The sequence below is a fragment of the Triticum aestivum genome, chromosome 3B (assembly GCF_018294505.1).
Source record: "Triticum aestivum cultivar Chinese Spring chromosome 3B, IWGSC CS RefSeq v2.1, whole genome shotgun sequence".
NCBI classification, from domain to species: Eukaryota; Viridiplantae; Streptophyta; class Magnoliopsida; order Poales; family Poaceae; genus Triticum; species Triticum aestivum.
Genome location: NC_057801.1, coordinates 95,191,700 through 95,208,773, shown reverse-complemented (window position 1 = coordinate 95,208,773; position 17,074 = coordinate 95,191,700). Strand labels below are relative to the sequence as shown.

At 45.5% G+C, this 17,074-nt stretch overlaps 1 protein-coding gene across 1 annotated transcript; it reads right to left on the bottom strand.

The window, feature by feature from the left end:
* Positions 1–484: 484 nt before the first annotated feature.
* On the bottom strand, positions 485–15,327 carry LOC123067359 (uncharacterized). The gene is made up of 8 exons (XM_044490186.1): positions 15,021–15,327; positions 14,577–14,650; positions 14,340–14,462; positions 3,401–3,439; positions 2,572–2,948; positions 2,198–2,356; positions 1,035–2,060; positions 485–945 (listed from the first exon to the last, which is right to left on the bottom strand). The coding sequence occupies exons 1-7, from the start codon at positions 15,325–15,327 to the stop codon at positions 1,868–1,870; spliced, it is 1,272 nt and encodes a 423-aa protein (XP_044346121.1). The 3' UTR covers positions 485–945; positions 1,035–1,867.
* Positions 15,328–17,074: the final 1,747 nt, after the last annotated feature.

Below are 17,074 nucleotides of genomic sequence, written 5' to 3'. Positions count from 1 at the left end.
GCGTGTCCTAGGGGACTCAAATGAGAGTGAGGGATGATTGAAGCTTCGACGGGAAGCCTGAGACATGAAGAAATAGACCGGGAAGGGGCCAGGCGAACGCAGCGTGGCGCGCATGCTCTCGGGAGGGTGAACTGGGCGGCGCTCGGGACGAGCAGAAGCAACACATAGTCGCACCTGACAAGCCACACACACGAGTACGCACCTGACAAGCCACACACACGAGTACGCCCGTATGTGGTTGTTGGCCACCGGCTTCGGTTGATGAATCGATTCGAAGGCACCCACCCATAGGCTTCACTGGTCAGACACACCGCAGCTCGGCGTCTGATGGGTGGCGAGAGGTTTCAAAAGGCAACGTCAGGCACCATCGAGGCAGCCCTCAGCCAATGGTGTGCACTAATCTCATTGCAAGGATGCGTGCAAATCATCAGGATATATATCCAGCTAACTTCAATAAATGAAACAACAAAAGATCCCCACAAGAAAGACCAAATGGCCACCAGCACCACCACAGACCAAAATCAACCAGTCACCAACTGTGTACATAACATTTGTGCAAACATTCACATCATCCAGGTTCCAGGATCCACAAGTTACTACAGTGGCAGCAAAATAAGACATGGGACACGGCGCTACCATTCAAGACATCAAACACCCACAGCATCGCACACCAAAATCAACAACTGACCACCAGCTGTGTGCATAGCATGCACATCCTCCAGGATCCAGCTTAGTTACTACAAGAAGAACAAATTAAGGCCCTCTGTCAGTCTCATCCTCTCCACCGAAGACATGGACATACCATTACAACCAACTACCTACGCCCACTACGTTCTACGTCATGCCTCTTCTCGCAATCATACTGTTCCAGCATCAGCACCAGCAGCAGCAACATTGTCCTCAATGTACCTCATCGCCCGGTACGACTCATAGATGATGCCAAGCCTGTTTTCACACAAAAGATGAAACTGTTAACAAAACAGTGGCATCCAACATGTAGTTGCAAAGTTTATTGAGGGAGGAGGTCTACTTACTTGGAGGCCAGCCTCATCTGTTCGTCCTCACCACGGAAGAGCTCACTTGAAATCTCAGCAAGGATATCATTCTTGTTTGAGGAAAACAGCTCAAGCCTCGAACACATCTGTTAGGGTCCTTTGCTGCCCTGGAGTGCTGCCAGGCAGATGCTGATGCACGTGCATATTAATATGCCGTTTGTAGCCCAGTTTACCTTCTCTAGTCTGCCTGAACTTCTCAATACCTGCTGGATCTTCCCTCACTTGACCCGGTCTCTGCACACCAGGTACCGTACCCCTCCTATCATGTCGATACACCCCCCGAAGAACTTGGTCAGGCGAGTCGAAATACTCAATCCTCCAATCAAGTTCACCATTTGGTTGTGCAAGAAACACAATCCTGTACACGGTGAACTCTGCCGCAGACATCCGGACACTTTGAAGAACAGTATGAAGCTTTGTGGTCAGAAACTCAGTTGCAGCAAGCGGCATCATAGCCACGTGATATGGCAGATACTGTAAAACGGGTGTTGTCGAGATGGAGGTACCATTTAAAGCCTCAAAGTCACGCTTCAGCGCTTCAAAATTTGCAGGCAACTGATCACCGATTTTGTACTTCGCGATAAGCTCTGCCACCAGCTTCTGAAGATCAAGTGCCTTGTTTGTTGAGGTACAACCCTTTCCTGTGGCAGTAGGAGTAGCACTGATTCTGCATACTACCCTACCATCTCTGTACTCCAGAAAGTGAATATGCTTGGCTTCAAACTTCCCGCCCCAGCTTTTTCCAGCATTCCACTCCTCATAGAGATAATCAGTGCCAGCAAAGTATACCAGGCGACCCAAGTACACAACTTTCACAAGCTGTTTGTGTTTCCCAGCACGGTACTATCCAATTGCACCACATCTTCTGATGAGAACTGAGACCATGGCTTCATGGATGTTGGAGTACCCACGAACATCAAGAAGATATCCTCCCTCACTCGGGGAATCTGACCCGGAAGTTCCGCCTCCAAGAAATCTGCTAGCGTCAGCCTCAGCAAATTCACACTGGTACAAAAAACAAAAGGCATAAGAATATTGATTTAATGGAGCGGGATCTTAAACTGAAAAAAATCACAAGCAAATCTCTCATGAATGATCATTCATAGACACAAAAGGAAATGGTTTTCAAGAAAGTCGCTCACCCTAGGCGAGATGAGAGACTTTCCACGATCCAAATTGCCAAGTCGAAATAACCCCTCTCAAGAACATGCTCAAATTGGACGTGGAAAGTGTAATCTTTGGAAGGAACTATAGCAAGAGCCTTGATCTGATACAAGCTTTTGTTTCCCTTCTTATTGCAGCTGCACCAAAAAAAGAACAAAATGCCACATAAGATCTTTCATTTAGGCAGACGAGTATTTATTCTGGATGGAGTCTTATTACTCTTGCATTTTTAAATAAGCTATCAACAAACAGTGGCTAACTCGATATTGCTCAGTGGCTATTGGATAAGAATCAACAGATATTTGAAGATAGTGTTGCGAGAAAAAGATAGTGTTACGAGAAATACACTTACTTCAAAAGTACATCCATGAACTGGCGCTGCCTTCTTTCATCGGGCGTGAGGGGCTGAGCAGGAACTTGTTGGGGAGGGCTGATACGGACACCTCGCTGAGGAGAAGGCCTGTTACTTCCCGGGGAACGTACTTTCCCCAGACTCTTTTGCAGAGTCGGAAATTCCTCATCCTTAAACTCAACACCCAGCTCTTCATCAGCAGAAGGTGGCGTGACGGACCTCCTGTTACGGCCGTCGGGCGTAGACATAGTGGCGGGGGAGAGGGCAGCGGGCGGCGGGCGGCGGGGGAGAGGGCAGCGGGCGGCGGGCGGCGGGCGGCGCTCCTCTGAAGTCGAGTGGGGGAAGTCTGAGTGGCGGCGGCGCTCGCTTGGGAGAGACTAAGGGCATGTCCAATGGTTGATAAGATAGTCTTATCTTATGTCTTGCATGTAATTATGAGATGACAAAAAAAGATGTCTACAATGGGTCATTTCTTAGCCTTATCTTCATAACTAGTTATTCCTAAAAATGTGGTGACACATATTGTGCTAAGATATCATCTCTTGTCTTATCTTAAATAAGAGAAGACAAGCCTTTTCTTATTAGTTCTCTCTCCTCCACCTCATTATTTATCCTACATGGCACTCCTAAGCTAGCACTATTGTACATGCCCTAAATAGGGTTTCTGTGGCAAGCCGTATAGCCGCTCGCGCGGAACGCTCGGCGGGCCGCGGCCCATGAATGCTACTTGTCAGCCGTCGCATACCAACCCGAAAAGTTAAAAAATTAAAGCCCAAGCCCCACGCGAGCCTTTCGGGCTGCAACACAAAACTCGAGCCCATAAACTGACCAGGTTTAGCTCCAAAGATGTGCGCTTGCCATGGAAAGACTGCAAATTCCAATAAAAGATGTTTACAAATTTGAAAAATTCTCGAAAAAATTGTGAATTAAAAAATATTGATGAATTTAAGAAATATTCATGAATTTGAAAAAGAATGTGATAGCTAGAAGAAAGTTTATGCATTTGAACAAAAAATCACGAATTTGTAAAATGCCCGCAATTTTAAATAGGGTTCGCAAATTTTAGAAATGTTCATCATGTTAAAGAAAGTTTTTAAATTAAAAAATGTTTACAAAATTGAAAATGTTAGGGAATTTGCAAAAAAAAACTTGTTTTTTTCTAGAAAAAGATCATAAATTTTAAAATTTACCCTAAATTTTAGAAAAAAACATGATTTGTTTGTGGCAAGTTATATAACGTCGAGCCGGGTGGCGGCGCTCGCGAGCGAGAGAAACCATAGGGTTTTTGTGGCAAGCCATATAGCGCTCGCGTGGAACGCTCGGCAGGCCGCAACCCATTAACATGCTTGCTCGGTTGTCCGTTTCTCTCACTCGCTCGGCTTTTAGAAAATCAAACAAAAAATCAAATAAAAACAAAAGAACACGGGAAAATCTTCTACAAGCTTCACAAACCGGTGCAAATCGAGCTCTAAGTGGGTCGGCCATCAAACTAAACAATGCTCCAGGTAAACGTAATCATATGTCGGGTCGGGTTTCGTGCTCGGCATCAAAAAGCCCAAATGGCAAACTGCAATGCCAAGACTGACATGAAGCCTGAAAAAATGCATGTTCTCAATCTAAGCCCATTCTAAAGCCCAAAAGCCTGACCCGAAGGCTAGTTGAGCTTTATCATATGGAAGAAATTTTATTGAGGCAGCTTTCACGTGTTGATTGGCTTACGTATGGGGATAAACACACCAAGTATTTCCAAAGGCATGCAAGCATGAGGCGGAGGAAAAATTTGATTAAATCACTTCAAAGGAATGATGGGTCTGTGACCCAAGATCCGAACGAGATGACAGCAATGACGAATACTTTTTATCAAAATCTGTTTACGTGGGAAGGCACTTCGAGCATGGAGGTTGTCCTCGAATCTATCCCAGCAAAAGTTACACCAGACATGAACGCCATGCTAACTGCTCCTTTCAATGGGAAGGAGATAAAGCGAGCTCTTTTCCAGATGTTTCCAACAAAGGCACCTGGTCCGGACAGATACCCTGCCCACTTCTTCCATTGGCACTGGGAGATATGTGGTACGGAGGTTACATAAGTTGTTCTTCGTATCTTGCGAGGAGAAGAGAGCCCGGAGATGATAACGAAACTATTCTTGTCCTCATCCCTAAGGTAAAGAATCCCACCCTGCTAAGTCAATTCAGGCCTATAAGTCTTTGTAACGTTTGTACAAGATTGCCTCGAAGGTCCTTTCAAACAGGTTGAAACAAATATTGCCAAACATTATATCCGAAGAACAATCGGCCTTTGTTCCAGGGAGGCTTATAACAGACAACATTATCACGGCTTATGAATGTCTGCATTTTATGAAGAGGAACAAAGCTCAACATAACCGTTTTTGTGCCGTTAAAATGGATATGATGAAGGCCTATGATAGAGTTGAATGGGAGTATTTGGAGGCAATAATGTTGAAACTGGGCTTTGCGCCATCATGGGTTTCTTTGATCATGAGGATGGTGAGCTTGGTAACATTTACAGTACTCTTTAATGGTGGCAAGTTGGAAAGTTTTAGGCCATCTAGGGGAATCTGTCAGGGGGATCCTATTTCTCCATACCTATTTTTGCTTGCAGCGGAGGGCCTTTCGTGCCTCTTAAAAACAACCAATGAATCATCGCACCTCAGTGGAATACGAGTGTCCTCATCGGCTACGTGTGACCTGTTATGTGCGGATGATAGCCTGCTGTTTGTAAAAGCTAGTGTTGATGGAGCAAATGAGCTATCCTCTTTGATGGAGAGTTATTGCAATGCATCAAGGCAAAGGATCAATCTATCAAAGTCTATAGTCTTTTTCAGCAAGGGGTGTCCAAACAATCTCAAAGCAGAGGTAAAGCTTACATTGAATATTGCCAATGAAACCTTGTCTGATAAATACCTCGGCATGCCTTCTGATGTTGGGAGTAGCAAAAATGGAGCCTTTAAATTCCTTAAGGATCGGGTGTGGAGCAAAGTAAAAGGTTGGATGGAAAAAATCCTCTCTGCAGGAGGGAAGGAAGTACTTACAAAATCAGTGGCCCAGGCTGTACCAGTTTACTCTATGTCTTGTTTTAAACTCCCACGGGGACTTTGTGAACATATCAACTCGCTCATCCGAAAGTTTTGGTGGGGAAGCAAGGAGGGAAAGAGGAAGGCTAGTTGGGTTTCTTGGAGCACGATGACTAGGCCTAAGCAATGCGGAGGATTAGGGTTCCGTGATATTGAGCTATTTAACCTTGCACTTTTAGCAAGGCAAGCATGGAGGATATTGATGGAACCAAACTCCTTAAGTGCACGTATTCTTAAGTCAAAGTATTTCCCTACGTGTGACTTCCTGCAAGCTGAGTTGGGCTCGGCCCCATCACATGTGTGGCGATCAATATTGGACGGGCGGTATACGCTCACCCAAGGACTGGTGCGGAGGATAGGAGATGGACAAAGTACACTCATATGGCAGCAGAATTGGTTACCTAGACCGCACAACATGCGTCCAATTATGAGTAGAGTCCCAAATCCCCCCAGCTAGTGCGAGATCTCATTCTTCCAGCGGCGGAATGGGACAGAGAGGCCATTGAAGAAATCTTCATACCAACGGATGCCATTGCAGACCAATCGATACCACTCTGTACAAGACAAATGGATGACTTCTGTACGTGGGTGCATGAGAAAAATGGACTATTCTCAGTCCATTCGGCCTACCGGATGTTAGTTGCTACAAAACTGAGACAAGAAGCTTAGCTTGAGGGGCGATCTGATTCAACTAACGAGGAGGGTGAGCAGAAGGCTTGGTCCAAGCTGTGGAAGATTGAGGTTCCATCAAAGATCAAAATATTCTTGTGGCGTCTAGCCCAACAATCAATTCCGACAGCGGACCTCCTTCATCATAGAAATATGTCTACGGTATCTACTTGCGGCCTATGTAGAGCGAAGGATTCTTGGCAACATTCTCTGCTGGACTGCACGGTTGCGAGATGTGTATGGGCTCTCCAAAGTCCTGACCTTGTGGAAGCCGTCAACAATACCAGACAACTAGATGCTAAACGGTAGGTTTTTTAGCTTATGGAAGTTCTTCCATCCAAAGAATTTAATCAGGTATTGATCAGTTTATGGGCCATATGGCATTCTCGGCGAAAAGTGCTCCATGAAAATATCTTTTAGAGCCCACAAGCAACACATGGTTTCATTATGAAGTATTTGCATGAGCTCGAAGAGTGCAAACTGAAGAAACCCCCACCGGTGTATACTCCTACAGCAACCCGACAAAAGCGCAAGTGGATTGCACCGCCGAGCGGGATGGCTAAGATCAGAGTTGATGGGGTTGTCGCCAGGTCAGTTAATGAAGGAGCGTTTAGAGCCGTCTGCAGGAATTCAGAAGGCATCTTCATGGGATCGTCGGCCATCAGATGCCATGGAGTTACAGACCCGGCTACTCTCGAAGCTCTTGCTTGCAGAGAGGCACTTGCGCTGGCACAAGATCTTGCATTATTGCATATTGTTATAGCTTCTGATTGCCAGGGGGTGGTTCGCGATATTGGCCAAGGTTGCGGAGGAATGTATGCTAGCATCGTAAAGGAAATTACGGCTACTTCTACGCAATTTCAGCATTGTACCTTCATCTTTGAGGGTCATGAGACTAATCAAGAGGCACATAGCCTCACCAAACATGCTTTTAGACTCGGTTTAGGACGCCATGTGTGGCTCTTAAATCCTTCAAATTTAAGTTGTATCCCCATGAACATTTTAGTTGAATAAAGCAAGTATGTTTGGACTCAAAAAAAATGTCTAAGACCGACCCAAAAGGTTGAAAAAAATTGAAAGCCCGAGCCCCACCCGAATATCCTTTCAGCCTAAAAATTGAAACCCAAGCACGGCTGGGTCGGTTGTCCATGATTAGGTTTAGGTCCAGTGGTGTGCGCTTGCTAGGGAAAAACTAGGCGCCAAATAAGAAATTCCAAGAAAAGATTTAGTATTTAGATTAAAAAATTGGGTTGTGAATTCCGAGCTATATGCTTGATGCCCGAGAACTTTAGCACGATGCTGGTTAAGCCAACGTGTCTCCTCTAGTATATGCTCTACTGTCCCCTATGGAATTTCTAGAGAAAAATTGTGGACCCAAGGAACATAGTCCTCGATCGGGTATCAGGGGAGGTGCAGCGTGTGTCCCTGTTAGAATACAACTTGTAATAAGATTAGGACTCCTACTCAGTTTGTAATAGGGCTAGGTTAGGTGCGGCTTGAATCTTATATATACCTTTTGTACTGGCACAATATTGCATCAACAATTATTCAATACAATTCTACATGGTATCAGACTTTCGATCCTAGGGCATGGCTAACCCGCTAGCCCCGCCACCACCACCGCCGCCCGGCTACTTCGAGCGGCACGCCGCCATCATCGCTGGCAAGGTCGCTGCGGCCACGGCCTCCTCCACCTCTACCTCTACTCTAGCTTTACCCCCACCAATACCCCCTTCCATCTCCTTCACCGACACCATCTCCGATATTAGCCCCTACACCCCCATAACCCTAGACCTTGCTGCACACAACTACTACCATTGATGTCACCTCTTCAACGTCCACCTTGGGCGATGCAATCTCCGCTCTCACATTGCCGACGACTCTCTTCCTCAACTTCCTGATCCGCAATGGGTCAAGGATGATCTCGCCATTATTCAATGGATCTACATGTGAGTCTCCACAGAGATCTTCAATCTCGTCCACTATGACGGTGCCTCCACCGCCAATCTATGGACGACCCTTCGTCAGCTCTTCTAGGAAAACATCGACGCTCGCGCCAACAATCTCCACACCGAGCTTCGAAATACGATGCAAGGTGATTCACCAGTCAGCGTCTACTGCCAACGCCTCAAGGCGATCGCGGATGAAAACTCCGCGAACTTGGTGATCCGCTTGACGATCGCCAGCTCATCAACGTCCTCCTCGTCGGCCTCAGTGAGCGGTTCGAGAAGCAAGTCTCCTTCATCCCTATGATGTGTCCGCGTCCCTCCTTCGCCCAAGTTCGCTCGATGCTCCAATAGGCCGATCGTGCCCTAACTACGAAGGACTCCCGTCCTTAGGTCTTCACTGCTTCTCCTCGCCCGCCTGCGTCGACGCCGCCACCGCCACCTCCACCAATAGCACCTCCTCAACCATCCGGCTGGCATCCAAGTCCTAACTACCGGGGCAAAAACCCTAGGACGCCGCAGTTCCGCACGGCGCCCGCTCCTGCTCCGTCCCCGGCTCCACCAACTGCACCACCGCCGCCGCCCGGATGGCGCCCATCTCCTGATCCGTGGACAGGGCTAGTCCAGGCGTGGCCTATGCCCTGGTCCGCCCCTACGACATTTGGTGCCCCGCCTGCCTATACCGGTGGCTGGCAGCCCGGTGCTCGCCCTCACACCGACACGCCCGTCCTCGCGCCCCGACAGCCGACGACCGCGTACCACGCTGCTCCCGCCTACGCGCCACCGATCTACAACACCCGTCCTTATGCATCCTATGGTGCTCCATCGTCCCCCTACATGTAGCAGTACAATGATGGTGCCTCTCTCTTTACGCCAATGCCGGCCCTATTGCCGACGCCACCACACCCGCAAGCTCCCATGACTACACGGGCCTCTACTTCGACTCCGAGATGGGACCAAGCTGCTTTTCTACAAGCCATGAACAACTTTGTTGCACAAGGGAACTCAGGTACGGGTTGGATTTTCGATTCTGGTTCTTCTCGTCATATGTCTGCATCGAGTAATTTGCTTTCTTCTTGCACACCTTCGCCTTTTCCCTCCATTACTCTCGGTGATGGATCCTCTATTCCTATTTACTGTGTCGGTCAGGCTCAAATCCAATCCCCAACTAAGCCTTTGCTTCTTCGTGATGTTCTTGTAGCTCCTGCTCTTATTAAAAATCTGATTTCTGTTCGCCAAATCACCACTGATAATCATGTTTCTGTTGAGTTTGACCCCTTTGGTTTGTCTGTGAAGGACTACCCGACCAAGGCCGAGATCGCTCGATCCAATAGCTCCGGTGATTTATATTCTCTCCATGGTGCTCCGGTCGCTGCTCCTCCAACATCTATGGTGGCCTCTATTGATCTGTGGCACCAACGTCTCGGCCATCCCAATAAAAATGTGTTATACACACTTCTTAGTGAATTTTCAATACCTTGTAATAGAGATTCTCATAATTCTTCTATGTGTCAGTCATGTCAATTGGGCAAACATGTTCACCTTCCCTTTAGTTCCTCTCAATCCTCTAGTACTTTTCCTTTTGAATTACTTCATTGTGATCTCTGGACATCACCAATAGAAAGTGTATCTGGCTTTAAGTATTATCTCGTGATTCTTGATGTTTTTACTCATTATGTTTGGACTTTTCCTTTATGAAACAAATCCAACGTTCATAATATATTCCTTAGCTTTCAGCGCTATGTCTCGGTCCACTTTTTCCTCCCTATAAGATTCATACAATGTGATAATGATCGTGAAATTTGACAACTTTAAAAATCAAAATTTCTTTCTACAATATGGAATTCTCTTACGTTTCTCCTGTCCTTATACCTCCCCTCAAAATGGCAAAGCCGAGCGTTCTCTTCGTACTCTTAATGACATCATTTGCACTCTGCTTATTCAATCTTCTATGCCATCGATGTTCTGGGCAGAGGCACTCCACACGGCCACATATTTACTCAATATTCGTCCATCTAAAGTTAACCCACAAACTACTCCTTACTTCTCTTTATTTCTCTCTCATCCAAATTACTCCGACATTCGCGTCTTCGGTTGTCTTTGTTTTCCAAACTCCTACTCCACTTCTCCTAACAAACTTTCCCTACGCTCTATCCCGTGTGTCCATCTAGGTTTTTTTGACGACCACAAGGGTTATCGTTGTCTAGATCTTGTTAGTGGTCGTGTTCATGTGTCTCGTCATGTAACATTTGCTGAACACATTTTTTCCTTTTCCGAGCGTCAACAATTAGATTCCAACTCACCCGCGCCGTCCACTAGTCCCTCTCGTCGCAATCATCTTCCCTTCTTTCACCCGCCGACCAATCCAGCGAAACCATCCGCAGTAGCAGATCCTGCCACCACCACTTTTGTCATCACCTCTATCCCAGCAGAAGAAAACACATTACACTCTGACGCGGCAGACTTCCTGCAGTCGCAGTCTTCACCACCATCCCCCGCGTCCGCTTCCTCCGCTGCGCCGGACGCGTCCACCACATCTTCCCCACCCCTCCTTCTCATGCTATTCCCGTTCTAGCTCCTACTAACGATCATACCATGTGCACACGTGCCAAGTCCGGGTTTTGTTTACCTGCAAAAGATCATCTCAATCTTCATGCATCTTTATCTCCTTCCTCTCTACCCAAATCTTACAAATCAGCTCTCCTAGATCCTAATTGGGTCGCAGCTATGAAAGATGAATATGATGCCCTTCTGCAGAATAACACGTGGCAGTTAGTTCCTCGTCCTTCCAATACAAATATTGTTTCGGGCAAATGGGTTTTTCGCTATAAATTTAATTCTGATGGGAGTCTTGCATGTTATAAGGCCCGATGGGTATGTCATGGTTACTCTCAGCAACACGGCATCGATTATGATGAGACTTTCTCTCCAGTTGTCAAGCCCAACACTATTCGCACTGTCCTTAGCATCACCGTCTCTTCTTCCTGGCCAATTCATCAACTAGATGTCAAAAATGCTTTCCTTCATGGCTCTCTTCAAGAAACAGTCTATTGTCAACAACCTCTTGGCTTCGAATATTCCTCCTATCCTAATCATGTTTGTCTTCTTCAAAAATCTCTTTATGGTCTTAAACAAGCACCACGTGCCTGGTTCCAACGTTTTTCTACTTATGCTCAAACCATTGGTTTTATCCTTCCCGTTCTAACACTTCACTCTTCACCTTTCATCACAACAACAACACTGCTTACCTTCTTTTATATGTTTATAATATTATCCTCATAGCTTCCTCACAACAATTTTTAGATCATATTATCTCTCTTCTTCGCCACGAATTCTCTATGACAGATTTGGGTCTTCTTCACCACTTCTTAGGTATTGCTGTTATCCATGACTCCTCTGGTCTTTTCTTGTCTCAATGTCAGTACACTCTGGATCTTCTTTCTTGTGCTGGTATGCTTGATTGTCAAACTTCTCGTACCCCTATTGATACAGGTTCCAAACTCTCTGCCGACGGTGATCCTTTCTTTGATCCTTTATCGTAGTCTTACCGGTGCACTTCAGTATCTTACTCCCACTCGTCTTGAAATTTCTTTTGCTGTCCAACAAGCTTGTTTATACATGCATGATCCTCGTATTCCACACTACAATCATGTCAAATGTATTCTTCGATATCTCAAAGGCACACTAGACTTAGGTCTTCATATCAAAAAATCCTCTCCCACCTCCTTGACAGCTTACTCTGATGCAGACTGGGCTGGTTGTCCAGATACTTGTAGGCCCACATCCGGATTTTGTGTTTTTCTTGGTAACAATTTGGTTTCTTGGTCTTCAAAAAGGCAGGTTACGGTCCCCCGCTCGTCTGCTGAAGCTGAGTACCGCGTTGTGGCTCATGCGATTGCTGAAACGGTTTGGTTGCACCGGTTGCTGTCGGAGCTGCACCGTGCTATTGAGCAAGCTACCATTGTTTAATGTGATAATATTTCAGTTGTCTACATGTCAGGGAATCCAGTTCAACACCGTCGCACCAAGCATATTGAGATCGACATTCATTTTGTTTGAGAGAAGGTGTCTCTCGGTCAAGTTCGTGTTCTCCACGTGCCTACTTCTGCTTAGTTCGCTGATATCTTTACTAAAGGCCTGGCGACTACTCCGTTTCAAGACATTCGTTTCAGTCTCAACGTCGTCGAGCCTACCGTTGACACTGCGGGGGGATGTTAGAATACAGCTTGTAATAGGATTAGGACTCCTACTCGGTTTGTAATGGGCTAGGTCAAGTGCGGCTTGGCTCTTATATATACCTCTTGTACTGGCACAATATTGCATCAACAATTATTCAATACAATTCTACAGTCCGTATTTGGGGTTGTCACACACAACATCTGAGGTGGCTTTCATCTTATCCTCGTGATGTGCGTGACGTATGTCGAAGGCGTTGTTGGATGCATCATGAGTTGCATGAGGGTATTTTGAAGGATTGAGGTTGCCTGTCCCAGCCTATGCCCTGGACCTCTTGTCGAACGCTTGCACCTCGCTTGCGATGGCCACTGTTTGCTCCTCGGTACGGAGTGAGCACTCTGTGTTGCCATTTACCATTTTGACGCCATAAGACCCATCCATCTTTAGCTTTACATAAGCATAGTGCGGGACAACGTGAAAATGAGCAAACACAATTCCGACGAGGAGCGTGTGATAACCACTCTTTAAAAGGGATGATATCAAAGGTCGACTCCTCGCCTCGAAAGTTGTCGGGTGTGTCAAAGACCACATCTAGGCTTACCCGACCCGAGCACTACGCCTCGACGCCCGGTATGATACCCTTAAAGGTGGTACCATTGGGTTGCATCCGTGCTTGGTTGATGTGCATTTTCTTCACAGTGTCTTCGTATATGAGGTTGAGGCTGCCGCCGCCGTCCATTAGAACTTGGGTTAGATGGAAGCCATCAACTATGGGATCGAGGACCAAATTCACCGTTCCGCCTTGGCGGACACTGGTCGGATAATCACGCCGGTCAAAGATGATCGTGATTTTTGACCATGGGCTATATGTTGGCTAGTAAGGCTCCATGGTATAGACGTCATGGAGAGCGCACTTCCTCTCCTTTGTGAGAAGGGTGATGTAAATCATATTCACCTCCTTCACTTTAGGAAGGAATTTCTTTTGCCCAACGTTTCTTGGCTCGCGCTGGCCTGTCTCCTCGTTACGAGGTTGACCCTTGCTCTGGTTCTCGGTTACGATCTTCCTGGCCTGCTTGATCACCCAACAGTTCCGATTGGTATGGGTGGCTGGTTTATCAGGGGTGTCGTGGATGCCATAGGGTTGATCCAAGATTTTGTCCAACCACGTGGGGCCGCCCTTTCCACCTTGGAAAGGCTTCCTCTTGTTACCTATGATGTAACCCTGAGGAAATATATATGTTGGAACATTAGCACCTACTTAGAAGGCAACACAAAGATAACCCGCGTTAATTGTTCCAAGAGTAAAGAAAGGTTGTCTGACCTTCGGATTAAAAAGTGGCTTGTCATCCATTTCTATACCTAGAAAAGAGGCACGGGATAGGTAATCTGAAGCAGAACATTGAGGGTTTAGCACTAAAGTCAAGGGTTATTTTGAGTAGAGATATGTAGTATTTCAGTCCAAAGTTTCCAATTTTATAGGAAGAATGCAAATATGCAATATTTGTAATAAGAACCAAGAATAAGGAAGATTCTACGTACCCTTAGCAATTTGAAAGGTTAGATGTGGCGCAATTAAGCCACAATACGAGTCTCCGGCAAGGAAAAGTGGATTCGGTAAGAAATATGGGTGCTCCTCATACCATTGCAGATGGAGAAAATAATGATCATAAGCACTGGAGTTCAGAATAATTACCTAAAAAATAGATATGAATTCAAAATATTGTGTACATGCAGCACAACATGTAAAAGTAGTAGGAAATGTCTGAGGATTGGGAGTTTCAGAAGTAGTGGCATGTAGTATTATAAGAAGCACGTACGACGGAGTAAAGCAAAGCTTATTACTATGAGTGATAAGACGGTGATAAATATGTGATTTGACAGACCTTGGTAAGGAAGATGGCAATTTGATCAACGACTTTGGTGTTGCGGGACTTGTACCCTTGGTCTGTTGCAGAGTATGAAAAGCCAGCTCCAACAGGGGAATCCAGAAAGATAACATTGGCAACCTAGTGGTCATTGGACATAATCATAATTAGAAGATGTAATTATGCTTACATTATTGATTAGTGATCGAATAAAGTCCCGGATGGGTGGCTGAAAGAAGAGGAATATATACTAGCCTTGGTCCAAGAATCTGGTCTGTACACCAACTCTGGCAGACCACCATTATAGGAATTGGTCTGAAAACTGAGACCTGCAACAACAATAGCCAACAAGTTGGTTGGTTTTACGAATATGGGCAGCAATCACACCATGATGGGTGTGCAAAATGGTTGAGCAAATAGTTACCGATTATTGACATATAAATGTATTGCCTAGTCTCTTCCATCAGGCCAGTCTTTTGATTGCACTGGCTAGAGCATGTAGTTCTACATGGTATCGGAGCCAAGAGGTCTTGAGTTCAAGACCCGACTAGCGCAATTAAATTGCAGACCACTTTCGGTCCATGTTTAGGCCTGAGGGAGCCACACGTGAGGGGGATTGTTGACGTATAAATGTATTGCCTAGTCTCTTCCATTATATCAGTTTTTTGGTTGCATTGTCTAGAGCATGCACTTCTACACCGATCTCATGGACAAGGTCAGAGAAGGCGGAGCACCCGGGGCCGCCAGTGAGCCAGAGCAAGACGGGGTCCTCCGCCGGGCTCCTCTCCGACTGCATGAAGTAGTAGAAGAGGTGGATGCCATTGCGGTCGTCCACTTGCACATAGCCTGTTTCCAGGGAGAAGGGAAGGGGGCCATGGAAGCGAGGGAGATGGCTCACCACAGTGGTCTTGTTCTTCTCACTCTGTGCGGTGACATCGAGGAGGAGGAGGAGGAGGAGGAGGAGAAAGCTCACCCCTTGTGCCAAGCCATGGCTCCTATTTTTCATTCTCTCCTCCTCGCCTGGCCTAGCTAAGTTGTTGGGTAGGAACAGGACGCATCAAACTCAGCTCAGTTGTAGTTAAAGGATCATTGGTCTCTTAAAAAGAAGGATTTTGTCGTTGTCATTAGGTAGATGGCCGTGCTTTCTCTTCTCTCCAATTCAATTCAACTAGATAGGTATTGCACCTTGGTGCGCGTTGACCGGTAGAGCCACAAAATCCAAAACAATACAGTAGTACATTGTTCGACATCGAAAGTAATTCATCAAATATTTGACCTCGTGAATTGTTCCAAACAATAGATAGCAAGTGCGGCTTGCCGCACCCCTGCCAGGTACAACCATACCCAACCCGCTATCAAAGCAAAATACAACATAACATGATACCTATGAGGTGCCTAAAGAATATTTAGATAACTAAGATGGCTCTCCATTCTGATGGAAAAGTGGTTTCGTGGCTCCCCTGGATGTTTTTAGGGTACAAGAGTATATATAGGAGGAAGAATTAGGTCAGGAGACCCTCGAGGGGCTCACAAGGTCGGGGGGCGCACCCCACCCCCTGGGCGCGCCCTCCACCCTTGTGGCCGCCTCGAGGCTCCTCTGACTTGCGCTCCAAGTCTCCTAGGTATCTTCTGGTCCAAGAAAAATCATGGCAAAAGTTTTATTCCATTTGGACTCCGTTTGGTATTCCTTTTCTATGAAACTCTAAAACAAGGAAAAAAACAAAAACTGGCGCTGGGCTCTAGGTTAATAGGTTAGTCCCAAAGATCATATAAAATAGCATATTAATGCATATAAAACATCCAAAACAGATAATATAATAGCATGGAACAATCAAAATTATAGATACGTTGGAGACATATCATTAGTCCATTATAAAAGATATCAAGTATTTCATTTTTCTTGAGAGGATGATCAGGCAAAGCATTAAGTAATTGGAGAAGCCTCCCCCAAGCTTGTGGGAGACTCTCTTCCTCAATTTGCACAAAGTTAAATATTTCCTGTAAGACAGCTTATTTCTTATGAGCAGGAAAATATTTTTCAGAGAAGTAATATATCATATCCTGGGGACTACGCACACAACCAGGAGCAAGAGAATTAAACCATATCTTAGCATCACCCTTTAATGAGAAAGTAAACAACTTAAGAATATAGTAATAGCGAATTTTTTCCTCATGAGCATAGGGTGGCTATATCATTCAATTTAGTAAGATGTGCCGCAACAATTTCAGATTCATAACCATGGAAAGGATTAGATTCAATCAAAGTAATCAACTCAGAATCGATAGAGAATTCATAATCCTTATCAGTAACAAAGATAGGTGAAGTGGCAAACTTAGGATCATATTGTATTCTAGCATTCAAAGATTTTTCTTTCCACTTGCATAATAATTTCTTAAGATCATCTCTATCCTTACAAGCAAAAATGTCCCTAGCTACCTCTCCATCCATAACATAAACCCTTAGGTATAACAGGAAGTTCATATCTAGGAGAGCTAGTCTTGTCAGGTGTTTCAAAGTTTTCAGTCTCAATAATTTTATCAGTTTCAGAAATATCATTGATACATCTCCAACGTATCTACTTTTCCAAACACTTTTGCCCTTCTTTTGGACTCTAACTTGCATGATTTGAATGAAACTAACCCGGACTGACGCTGTTTTCAGCAGAACTACCATGGTGTTGTTTTATGTGTAGAAAAGAAAAGTTCTCGGAATGTCCTGGAAATCCACGGAGGCACTTTTCAGAATTAATAAG

Coding starts and splice junctions, on each gene's coding strand:
- LOC123067359 (XM_044490186.1), bottom strand. CDS start 15,327: ATGAAAAATAGGAGCCATGGCTTGGCACAAGGGGTGAGCTTTCTCCTC. Junction 14,651..15,020: donor TGACCTTGTCCATGAGATCG/GTGTAGAAGTGC, acceptor TTGTTGTTGCAG/GTCTCAGTTTTCAGACCAAT. Junction 3,440..14,339: donor TTGCCATCTTCCTTACCAAG/GTCTGTCAAATC, acceptor TGGAATTTGCAG/TCTTTCCATGGCAAGCGCAC.